At 39.0% G+C, this 12,930-nt stretch overlaps 2 protein-coding genes across 3 annotated transcripts in view; one reads left to right on the top strand and one right to left on the bottom strand.

The window, feature by feature from the left end:
* The first annotated feature begins 595 nt into the window (after nt 1–595).
* LOC145787975 (adenylate kinase 8-like) lies at nt 596–11,847 on the top strand. The gene is made up of 12 exons (XM_082599815.1): nt 596–757; nt 2,644–2,728; nt 3,382–3,431; nt 4,949–5,083; nt 5,523–5,652; nt 6,411–6,583; nt 7,048–7,146; nt 7,778–7,910; nt 8,443–8,642; nt 9,889–10,001; nt 10,819–10,969; nt 11,545–11,847. The coding sequence occupies exons 1-12, from the start codon at nt 674–676 to the stop codon at nt 11,641–11,643; spliced, it is 1,452 nt and encodes a 483-aa protein (XP_082455941.1). The 5' UTR covers nt 596–673; the 3' UTR covers nt 11,644–11,847.
* The window catches only part of LOC145787974 (structural maintenance of chromosomes protein 1A-like), a 26,516-nt gene continuing 25,402 nt past the window's right edge, over nt 11,817–12,930 (bottom strand). For both annotated transcript variants that reach the window (XM_082599813.1, XM_082599814.1), the window contains one exon: nt 11,817–12,044. In XM_082599813.1, coding sequence (XP_082455939.1) covers nt 11,958–12,044 — 87 coding nt within the window. In that variant the 3' untranslated portion in view covers nt 11,817–11,957. The remainder of the gene's footprint in view (nt 12,045–12,930) is intronic.

The following is a 12,930-nucleotide window of genomic DNA, read 5'->3' as shown; positions in this document are numbered from 1 at the left end:
ACATCTTTGATTTTCTTCGAGTTAAAAATTTATACTATTTTTTTTACAAGTAAAAATGTATTTTTGTAGATACATAATAACTATTCATAAATTGATCAACAAGTTAAGATAGTTGCAATGAGTTATTTCATTCCAAACCGAAATTTAGTTTGCCCCCTTTGCATTTGTTTTTTTTAGCACCAGGTTACCATTAATGTAGTTACTAATGAATAAAATAATATTAACTTAGCAACAGCTAAGTAACAGGAATACGATTTGTTTCGTGAGAAAAGAAAGTGATTGTTTTTGGTTTGGTTTGGTTAGTTTGTTAAAATACTTTTTTAAACTTTTCAACTATTTTTATTCATTTCTTTCTTCTTATTACTCATGTTTATTACTCAAAAAAAGATTTTAGTAGATGCTGCTTTTAGTTTACCATTGTTGGGCATTGAAATAGAACTTATAAAAATGTATGTAGTTAAGCTATATACCTTAGGCTAGTGGATTTTTGAACTGTTGTTCTATTTTTAACTCAATTCAAATAAAGGCTTAAAAAAGCAATTATTAATAGATTGTTATATGGATAAAATTCAATTCAACCTATATTTTAGCTATATTTGAGTGAAGACTTGATAAATCAATTATTACGGTAGATTGCTTGTTGTATTGATGAAGTAAACTTTAAATCAATAAAATGGATGCAACAAAGAAGCCATTGCGTATTCCACCAGAGTTCTCAATTTATGCTGAAGAACACAATGTATTTGATATGTATAAGGTGTGTAATAATATGTATAGCTATGATAGACTGCTTGCTGCAGGAATGTCAACAACTATGAGATAGAAAACTCTAATGTGTTGTCTACAAACATCATAAGGTTCACCACGTTACTCATGTTATTAAGAGCACACAAGGTTTAATGAACTAAAATATTGATTATAATCACTAAAGATTGTACTAAATACTCTTTCATAAAAGGTTACCAAATCTCAGTTGGCACAAAAAATAAATTACAAAGGTATAATACAGTATAGAAGGATAGATTTTATGCCTAAAACAAATAGCCTCTGAGGCTACCAAAAAAATTGCAAAAGAGTTCAAGTGTAACCTACCTCATATCTGTTCATCCCTTGTTCATGATTGTCATGTGTTTTCAATTTGTCTGCATTAGCAGTGCAATGGCTAAAGCTATGGTACTACAATAGTTTATCGAACAACTATTGATCGAACAACAGTTAATTGAAACGACAGTTTATGGAACGACAATTAATCGAACGACGGTTAATCGAAATGACTGTTTATCGAAACGACCGTTCACCGAAAGACAATTAATCGAACGACAGTTAATCGAAAACCTAACCCTAACCCTTGAGTATTCCATTGCATATGTGCATTAAAATTTTAGATAAAATTTGTTTCGGGAGATACGTCGTTCGATAAACTGTCCTTTCGATAAACAGTCGGTTGATGAACTGTCGTTTCGATAAACAGTCGGTTCGATGAACTATCGTTTCGATGAATTGTCGTTAGATAAACTGTCTTTCGATAAATTGTCTTGTCACGGAAGGCTAACTATCAATGGTTTAGTGTTCAATTGTTTGAGGTTATTTTTGGGACATGACAGCGCACTAAAACTAGTTATACACAATATACAGCTGATGTAGGTCAAGCATACACCAAGTCAAGTCAAGTCAATTTATTTTGTTTTAACAGCGCCATATATTAACAAACAATCAGAGTAAAATGTAGTTGTCAAAACAATGCATTGTACAACTGTTGGTTAGATTATGGCGCAATCAGGATGGTAGCGAAAGACCATAAGCAGTCATCTAGTCAGCCACCACCCCGTCACAGTAAATCTAACTACACATTCATACACAATAGTGTGCAGAGGCAGGCACACTACTTCATTGAATAAAAAGGTTCGCCACTGAGATTGAAAAACAACTGCTGTTGGTTTGAATCTGCATCCTCAAACTGAGTAAGCCGAGGATGAAGATTCAAACCAGCGACCAAGAATTAACTAACGACCAATAAGTGATTGTGTGCTATAATAGGCTACAGCACTTGCGAAAGTTTTCTTGAAATAACAGTTTTAAATAACAACAGTTTTAACAACAGTTTTAAATACAAAAAAATTGAATGTATAGCCTAGTTATACTGTAGATATCCCAGATTTGTATCATATATTATTAGATAATTTAATACCTGAACACAAAAGCTGTTTGATGTGTAATTTATGTAATTGTGGCACTTTTTTGGTTGTAACCGATTTGGTTAAATTGTTGAATACTGAATATATACTTATTTTTTCAGGATTGTAACTGACTAGTAGCCTATGATACCTATCTTTTATGGTCATGTCGTTGTCTCCCTACCAAAAACAAAATTTTAATCATTGTGTATATTTTTTGTTTTATGTCACTTTTGTATTTTGTTTTTCATAACTAAACAATTGATTGATTGATAGCAACATTTATCTTGTAGGCCTATGCTAAAATCTTCTGATAACCCTTGTTTTGATTTAGATTAATCTATATAGTAGGCTAGTAATTATAATATCAAAAGATAATTAGCATATCCCTGATATCATGCCTATAACCAGCTATATTATTCCTGTACTGCTTTACTGATTTCTAATTCTAAGCTGTTCTATTTTTCAGCGGTTATTGAGTCAGTTAATCATAGACCAGCCTTTCGATCCTATTCAGTTCACGATTGAATGGCTTAAAAGGGACAATAACAATGGTAAGGGTTCATTTAACGATAAGTTGGTGCAAAATAGTTTGATAGAAGTAATTTGCATAGCTGTTTACTTTTGTGTGTGTGTGTGTATCACTGTTGACTTTAATATTGTTATCATCTTTATTACGGTAGTTTGTTAACTGTAGCCTACCGTACCGTATGTGATTAAAAGATGAATAAGCATTTTGCTTTGCAGCATCTCATATGTTATTATTATAATTTGTAGTAGGCTACCACACAGTGTACTTATCAAAAAGTTAAAAGTTATCAATAAGTTATGTATGTACTTGTGTCTCTGTCTTGTGTGCTACCATGGCATTGGCATACAATGTTGCAGGCTATTTAGTTCTGTTGCAAATTGTTTTCTTGTGCATTAGAAATGAAGCTTTATCAATGCAAATGGATTAAGATCCCTACAATAAATTACTTTATCTGCTACAACCACGTTACTTTCAAATGAATAATGTTATAGCAATGTTAATGATTTAATAATATTAATGCTAAATTCCATTTAGATCATATAGTTGATATATTGGATAATAATATGATCAATATTTATTCTTTGAAATTTTTATAAACTAGACAAAGAAAATGGAGTTGCAAAAGTGAAAGTTTTTTTTTTCTAATTATAAATCATTGTGATATGTATATTTTAGTTCCACAAATAGCAATTCTTGGACCAACAGCAAGTGGCAAGAGCAGCATTGTAAGTGAATGATTATGATAGGCTATTGCTTTGTTGGCCTGTCATTGCAAAAATATAAATTGCTTTGAATCGATGGAAGCATTTGATTGACTCCCAGAAATACATACCCTGAGAAAGTCTTTGAGTCCATTCATGCAATTTACATACTTTTAGCTTTTTATAGGATTGGACTGCTGATGTGTAGTCCCAACTACTTGGTTATCAAGTGAATAGTTTTCTTTTTAATTATGGTGCTTTTTTATTCATCTCAGGATGCTGTGATTGCGGTTGCACATCCTTTCATTATGCTTGCATTTGAAAGTTAAAACAACGACTGTCTACGGGTAGTTTCTTTTTATTTCTGACCATCAAACGAAAAAACAACATATGCTAAACCTAGCAGAGTTAGAAGCAGTGGCGTAGCAGCCACCTGGCGGTTCTGGCTCTGCGCCAGGGGCGGCAGGCTGCAAGGGGGCGGCAAAATGAGGCTGCACAGTGCACACAGCACGAGAAATGAAGTAATGCAAAAATAAATAAAAAGGTTATAAAACAAGAAAATGATTTACTGTACAAAGAGACAGCTAGCACACCTTAAAAAATTTGAGGATAGAACAACAGCTATAAAGCTCGAGTTGCTTCTTGCGTGATGTTGGGTAGCTGTAGCCTGTGAAGCAATTAAAAACAATCAAAGTGAAACCACGTTTGATCGTAATGCAACAGCGTTTCATGTTTTACAGTGGTTAGCTAAATCACACCTACTTGATTAGACACCATATTTATGCTTGTGTCTGAAACTTTATCTTACCATTGGTGTTTCAATTGCGAGCTGTGAGAAGAGTTTCTCATTTCGTATTTATTTTCGTACTTATTCTCAATTCGTATTTACGTTCTACCATGAATGATGATCGGCTACCAGCTCTATGGATTCTTTCTATAGAAAGAGACTACTTACGTTCAAAAACTTGATTTTGAAGATATTATGGCTGATTTTGCTTCTGCAAAAGCTCGAAAAGTTCAATTTTAAGGCGGCTATTAATCTTTTATTTGCCTACCTAATACATTTGTTGTCCATTTGTTGTCTTTTTATTTTTGGTCTCAACGCTGAGACAGTGAGGCTTCTTTCTCAAGCAATATAGAACTTCTGAGACGTTATTTGTAATTATTTTTATTGAAAAGATTGCTTGACCATGAAACTATTTCGAAATTTGCTACAGTCTACTGAGGGCGGCATTTTCAACGAAAGCCAGGGGCGGCAGCATATGCTCCTACGCCACTGGTTAGAAGTGGTAAAACTCGACATTTTACTCACATTTGAAGACGAGTGTCACCAAACAATATTTTTCTCTATTGTGCCAAAATATTAAAAAATGCCACCATTCAACACGTGATTTGGTACCTGGAACTTAGGCCTTTTGAGGCGCTGAATGCGAAAATCTGATCATGTTTTTCCATCAGCTCCACTTTTGATATGTGGTGTGAAGCCGTTATAAACCAGACAAACTTATGTCAAAGTATGATGATGTTTCACGTTTTTGCAGAGTACGGTCCTGTCCGGTAGAATAAATGCAGTGCACGTCGACAAATCTGTGCTGCTCGACGACGACTTGTCCGATGCTGCAAACAAAGCCAACAAGCAGATTGAAAATGACATTCCTGTTTCTGATGCTCTTTGGGTGGGATTTTTAATCTTTTTCATATGATGTTTATTATTCCATGCTTCTGTCACGTAATTGCACCGAACCGTGCTGTCTTTTTCATGTAGGCCGCATCATTGATTGATTGAATCTTTATCCTCGGACTGGGAAAGCTTCTTGCAGAGCTTAATCCTGGCAGTTTCCCATACTTGTAGAGGCTTTGAATCACTGACGCAGGCCCAGTTACCGAGATTGACAGAGTGAAGTTTCCGATTGTTGAAGTCTTGTTGCCGGGAACTATTCCATCCATTAGATGCCGCTGAATCATCATCATCGCTGATTAAAAGCTTATTGCTTCTTGTAGCCTGCTTTCTGACATGATGTATCGTTGTATCTAACAGTGACATACTGTACCATGGTACTACTCTGTTGAAAAAAAGTCATATCAAGCGTGATCAAATACCAGTTTTCTTGTCAGGTGCAATTAATACACGAGAGGCTCACACGTAAGGACTGTATGAGGCGTGGATATGTGCTGGAGGATTTTCCTCAGAATCGTTACCAAGCCAGAGAACTCCAAGCGAAGGGAATTATACTGAAACACGTCGGTGAGGGAAGATTATGCGTTATACAAAATTTAGTTTGAGTGAAATCGTGTTGGTAATTGGTATGTATGGTACTCTGGTATGCACGCGTTTTTTATGTATCTTGACAACATTGTAAAATGTAGCCTACATTGTTTTGTTTGTAAACACTTATGAATAACGGCACATTTTGCGTGCGTTGTAGCAACAAAGAGCAGGAGTTAGGAAAAGACTGTAGCCTATCTTGCAGTCACTGAAACTTATTGTCTTGGCAAGATCCAATCATGTGATCTCGATGGGGTGTGAACCTACAACCTTCAGATCGTTGGTTGGTCGCCTTAACTAGTAGCGGGCCTAGGAGTAGAACTCACGTGCTCTCAAGTATTATATAAAAGTTGTTATTTCAACCACCTACATTTTTGCTCCTTCACTTTTTGTAAAATCTCTATTACGTCACTCCAGACTTTGTGGTAGGTCCTGAACCTATTTTTAAACCCACCGCTGGTCTCTTTCACCCCTCTCGTCATAATGAAGCAATATATAATGCAGCAGCCCCCACTACGCCAATTTACTGGAAATTTGGTATTGATAGAGAGTTGGTCTTATTGTGCCATAAACATACGGAGCCGGATAACGCAATCACATTTAGCATATGTTAAAAATAGAATATGTTAATATGTTAATCTTAAATATGTTGTTATGTTGATTACGTTATTCGGCTTTGTGTGGTTATAGTTTAGTATTGAAACAAAAATGTGACAAAGTTGCCTCTCTTTGTGTAGTCCTTCTGAACGCCCCTGACACCGTCCTAGTCGAGCGGCAGTCCGGCAAGCGTGTGGACCGGATCACGGGGGATGTCTACCACACTACCTTTGACTGGCCGCAAGAGCCCACTGTGCAGGCCCGGCTGGTGGAGCCAGAGGGGATTTCGGAAGCTGAGACGAGGATGAAGTTGGTGAGGTTAAGAATAACAAGGGCGCATCCGTGCGCCGGAATCGTTTGAATTCAGTCTGCTTTTTAATTCCTTTATCCAACCAATTAATTTCTTGTCCATTGTCTGTTTGCAGTTTAATAAGATCCTCAGCCAGGCCCAACGTCTTGCACAGAATCGCTTCGAATAACCGGATATCGTAATAACTATGCCCGTGCTTATTGGCGGGCCAATGCGCACGTTAAACATTTGCTTTTTCTTACGGGAAATGACATTTTTGGTGAATATTTTGACAACTTTCGAAGTAGGTTCCGTTACTGATTTTCCAATATCCGTCGTAAACCAACATAAGCAAACAGGAAACAGAAGTCAGCAGAGATTGTTGTTTTCACCGACTGCTTTGCGTCTTCTAGTCTACTCGTGACATCACTTTAGTGTGATTCAAATCTTCCACACCCTCGTTGAAAACGACCATTGCTTTCTTTCAGAACGAATACGCGCGACACGCCCATGGCGTTGTTGCCTCATACCCAGCCATTACGAAGATGGTGAATGCTGACCAACCGAAAGCCGATGTACTGGCCCAGGTAGGTCTCGTCATGACCACGCGATTTTTAGATTCATTTAAAGAATGAAAACTTGAAGAGTGGTTCAAGGAAGCAGTCGAAAAGTTTCATTCCTCAAGAGAAAAGCGGAGATGTCACTTTCGTTGCCGATGCGGTATTCGTGATCGACTTGACGAATCACTTACGACAGTCGCGTGCGTTTTGCAAGTTTGAAGTCGTATCCAGGCTTAATGGGCGGGAAGGCCGACTTCGTTGTTCACCTTCCAGCATATATTTTAAGTGTCTTTTATCATCAACACAAGTTTGTGCTCGAGATTGGTGTCATTATTCGACCATCGCGAGGAGGTCTCACCGCTTCACTTTTAGCACTGGTTTGATGTTGTTCAGCAAGGGCGTCGATGTGTGGACGATTTGTGGCGGGAAACAGCGACCGAGCGTCTTCTGGGCATAACATAACGCAGACGTTGTTTCGGCTACACAAGCGTTGTTTGTGACTAAATAGAGAGTTTGACGTGGTTAGGGAACTCCCGACAACAGGAGCGCCCTTTATTGAAACCCAACCCGTCTTTATCCTTCCGATGAAGCTTGACACTACGTTCCTGAATTGAATCGTTGCTGCCGCCGCGTAATCATTTATCGGCCACTGTTTCAGACAATGACCTTTATCAGCTCACGCCCCCGCTCTGAGGCCCCCCATACCCCCAGGATTGTTCTGATTGGGCCAACTGGATGTGGAAGGTCCACCATCGTTCAAAAACTTGCACAAAAGTACAAACTTGTCAATGGTAAGATTCCACATTAACAAAAACATTTTGCAAAAATGTTTTCGCTAGTTCATTTTCTAGTTTGTTACTAAGTTTGTTTTTGCTAGCTAGTAGCTTTAACGAGTAGCCATGGTGTTAAATATTGTATGCTCTATTAAAATGAAGAGTATTCTAAGATCATGATGAGTTTGAAGTAATTTTTTGTTTCTAGTCTGACCATCATTTTAGTTTTTGTAGCTATCCGAGAAGTTTCCGTAGATATATAAATTTTTGCTTGGGCTTTCCTAGTACGATCGTGGTGCAATACGTCAGCATCAATGGACGTCCATGTTTTGTGGCTTTTGTCTTTTCCAAGTACGTAGGCTAGTTGTTGGGAACAAAAAAATGCAACAAACCCCTGGAAACTTCAAAAACAAACGTTTCCGCTTGGCTAGATAAAAGCAAAGCTCTTCAAATGTTCAGACGGCTACCTTCCCTATAGATTGTTCGGCATCTTGTTTGGGGAATAAATCAAATATTTTAGTTTTTTCTGTAATGTTCGTTCGTCTTTCAGTGTCGTGTGGGACTCTCATCAAAGAACACGTCGCCAACAGTTCAAGACTGGGACAGGCGGTTAAGGAGTTTGTCCTTAAGGATGAGTTGGTTCCGAACACCTTGGTCAACAAGATAATTGTGGACAGACTGACGGAGCTGGACGCCTCCACAAGAGGATGGGTTCTTCATGGATTCCCATTGTCGAGGGATCAAGCCGATGTAAGTAACTACAGTAGTTAGGTCTATTCCCTGGGTCTATTGCACGAGTCAGATAGAGCCGGTTTTCGGAACGTACGCCTAGCCATCTCTGTTTCAGTGCCAGCGTTATTTTCTCTCTTAATTTTTTGCAGATGTTGCGGACCGTGCCAAATTTTTTTTTACGTATCTTGGTCTCAAACACGTCTATAGTTCCTGTTTTGTCGCTTCTACCTTTTTAGAACTTTTCTATGTTGTTTTCGCTGTGACAATTAGAAATGAAAACTAGTTTACCGCGGAAGGAACTAACGATCTCCGCTAAGAGTTTGTTAATCGCTAGGGGGCTTTCCTTCTTGTAGCCTACCAGTCTGATGCTTACATCGCATGGCGAAGCCCTTAACTGGACTTGGTCCTGTTGCACCAAGTTATTCTTTGTGCCATCAGACTGGCAACACAGGAAAGTAAACCACGACCCGGACGCGAATTTTTTTCCCACGAACTCTTTGTGACTTCGCATAGAGTTTGCATTTAGGCTAACATTTTTCGTTGGCGTGTTTGGTTCAGTGGTTTCATCTTTTGCCTTATGTTTGTGAGAACAACGGTTCGACGCCCATCGGAGTCAATTTTTTTTTCTTTAAATTAATTTTTGCGTGCACAAAAGCTTTTCATAAAAAGTAAGGTTAGGGTTAATTCTTAATCAATTCGGAAAATCTTACTTTTAGAGTGACCAGAATCAATTTCTTTTCTTAAACTTGACTAGACTAGGTGTGTCTCCAGGCTACGTTATTTTTCAAGTTCAATGTTTAGATTTGGATCTGGAGGGCGAAAATCGGCTGCTGACTTTGAAAACCGCGCGATAAAATGAATCGGTAAAAACAGTTACGCGCGCCTCGCGGTAACCAGTAATAGCTACACTTACAGAAATAGGCAAATGAGACAAAAAATTCGCGACCTGGACAGCAAAATCTATCATTTTTAGGTTGATTCTTGTCCTTTTGTGATGAGCTTTTTCCTTAGAGTGCTATCTAAACAGTTAAACACAGTTGACTGAGGGTTGTTTTGTGCTTCGCAACATAACTGAGCATTCGTTATTGGCAAGTTGTTGATGTGATGTCAAATCGGTACAGAAATCCTGCTTCATTGTGAAATCCTCAATAGACTTACTTCATTTATATCTTTTTTAATAGTTTTAAAAGACTTTCTGCGTGTGGCCTTCATGTGCTGGTTTTACTGATCTTTCTGTGACGTATCAAATACCTTTGTCATGCAGGGTCTGGCAGATGCTGGCATCAAGCCCAATCGTGTCTTCTTCCTGGATATCCCGGACGATTGCGTCATCGAGCGTCTCTGTTACCGGCTGACCGACCCGATTAGCGGGGAAAGGTGGGGCTCGTCTGCTTTGGGGCAGCTCAAATATCGTAAGGGGAACTAGCTTACACAGTGGTGCCTTTGAACCCAGAAAAGGTTTTAGGTCACCAAATTAAACAAAAATGGGACGACGTTCTTGTCCTTTCGTGATGTCTTTTCCTTATATGAATAATTTCAAGATCACTAGTGATATTTAAGATCAAGTCCATGGCCACCTAGAGATGCGGCCTGATTTGTCACGTTTTGATTACCGTTACGGTACTGGTAGTGTTGAGAAGGAGCGATCTTCCTGGCGTCAGTAAGCTACTACCTGACTACTCACTATAGAACAGCGAGCATTGTGTTTCGCTGACCATACCGGTGTAGCCTCCACACAAGCCATCAAGACTTTTCCAAAAACATGTGTTTCTCGGCAGTCGAGAGCAGCAAGCTTTCGCTGTCAATTGTTGCTACACTGGACTGCCGAGAAACACACGCTACTGCTAGTGTCTGAAATTTTCAAAAATTTATTTACTTTTTGCTGACACATAATACAGGCCTAAAAACTAGGCTATTTGTTTCCTAGGGGAAGCAGTGGAAAAAGAGAAAAATTAAGCTGAAAAGCGCTCAATTAGACTGCTAAAAAGCGATTAACAGCCTGACTGAAAATTTTCGGAAGACAGTAAATTATACATTTGTTCAGTCACCAGCAATGGCTTGAAGTTGAACTTAATCACGTTCCACCTCACAGCAGACCTGTCATTATGTGGAACCTGACTGTTTACCTAGGTGATCGGCGAGGTGCCGACTTCTGCAAGTTTGTGAAATGAACAAATAAATTGAACACTTCCAGATACCACACACTCTACAATCCCCCACGTTCGGCGGAAGTAAAGCAGAGATGCCAATGTCATCCGTCGGACAGTGAAGAGGCGGTACATAACGCCCTCGACGCTTATCGCAGCTTCTCTGATGAACTGACGGAGTATTACCTAGATGAAGGGGTAAGTACCTCGATAGCAAGTCAGTCTTTTATATTGGTTAAACGTGCACACTGTACAGTGTACAGACATTGAATCAATGTAAAAACTGACTGAGTTGAATGTTTGGATTGAAATACAGACACAATTCTCATTAAATCAGTTACCACAACTGGATCGATTTCGCTTTCAATGTATCTTAATAATTATGAATAAATGAATTGAGGACAAGGTTTCAAGTTCAAAACTGTTCAAGGAATAATGCCAGAAACGACATGTTTGCAATTAACCGAGACAATTTTTTGTTACATCGGTGGTTGCTGGACAAGTTCACTCGTAGCCACCAAGAAGCTCAACTCAATTTTATCGCTTTGAAATTCATTCTTGTTTGATTCAAACTTTTGTCGTAACTTTTATGATCATTTCACAAGTGTAGACGCAAGCGACCTGTTTTAGCCTGACAGTGCAGCATTAGGCTAAAACATGTCGCTTGTATCTATGTTTGTGAAATATCGTTTACGTTGCTGATAGCGAAAGTCGATCTACTTTATAGTCATGCCTAACATACAAATAGTTGACGAGTTCTTCTCCTGTTCCAGGCAGTCCGCATCAACGCTGACCAAGACCCGCAAACCGTATTCGAATATGTTGAGGACATCTTAGTGAACCCTCTCCCGAATCGACCGGATGACAACTGAACTGATATTTGCAGCGGGTCGTCCCTTGTTTATTTCTCTGCTGGGGTTTGGTGGCCACATATTTTAGAACCCTTCTAAGATGGTGACTGAACCCCACAGAAAATTAACATAGGGGCCAACACACGCCGACGACTCGCGATGTACTTTGTATTGTTTTCACTACTGAGTTCCTTCGTAAACTTTAATACAACATTACAAGCGACATTTGAAATTGCTATGATTGGTCCAAATCTGGAACCGGCATCACAAAAAGTCAATTCAACATCAACAACAAACAAACGTCCTGTACACGATCCTTGTCTTCTGCAACATCCTCATGGGTTGGTTCCGGCTTCAGTTATTTCAGGATAACAGGTGAGATCCATGCTGATCACCTTGCTCGCGATGCAGCCATCGATTTGCTGGAAGACATTAAGTAGTAAGGCCTTTAATTATTGTTCGCTATATGAGCAACAGTGAACAAAAAACCTTCAGTCTATCAACCTTCTTCCGGACGCTTAAAGGATTTATTTGAGGGTCGGGGCTTGTCTGCTGCGTAGCCGAGGGGTGAGGAAGCCTACGTGACGTTTGAAAGGGCGTGGGTTCGACCCCGCTCCAAAGCACGCGGCTGTGTCTCGGCAAAGACACTTGATGATATGTCAAAATAAATGCGACTAGCAAGCTCAATAAAACACATTGAAATCAAAGGGATACTCCCAGTGGTGTAGCGTGACCATTTTCAGCCTCGGGTTAACCGAGGCACATCCATTGCGTTTTTGTTTTTTAAATACAAGTAGACTGTTTTGCTCACAAGCAGGATGCATCAAGGCAAATGATGGAACTATTCTGATGGACCAAAAAGATATTCTGCAGCGTTGGTGTGAATACATTGAAGAGCTGTTTTTCGACGAACGCGGAAACAAGCCAGGCATCTCCAAACCCATGGAAGGTCCTGCTATTATGAAAGAAGAAGTAAGAATAGCTATGAACAAAACAAAATATGGAAGAGCAGTTGGACCAGATAATATCTCAGTTGAAATTATCGAAGCTTTAGATGAGTGGGGTTTAGACCTTACCACTGAGATCTTAAATCATATTTATGACACCGGAAACATCCCTAGTGATATGGTACGTTCCATATTCATAACTTTACCAAAGAAAACCGGAGCAACAGAATGCTCACTCCACAGAACAATTAGCCTTATGAGTCACTTAACAAAGATCCTACGCCGAATCGTGATGATGAGATTGAGACCAAAACCGGAAATTTCAACAGCACAGTTTGGGTTTGTCCCAGACAAAGGGACC

The sequence above is a fragment of the Aplidium turbinatum genome, chromosome 18 (assembly GCF_918807975.1).
Source record: "Aplidium turbinatum chromosome 18, kaAplTurb1.1, whole genome shotgun sequence".
NCBI lineage: Eukaryota > Metazoa > Chordata > Ascidiacea > Aplousobranchia > Polyclinidae > Aplidium > Aplidium turbinatum.
Note: the sequence above shows the minus strand (reverse complement) of the source record. Positions and strands in the feature narration are given on the sequence as shown.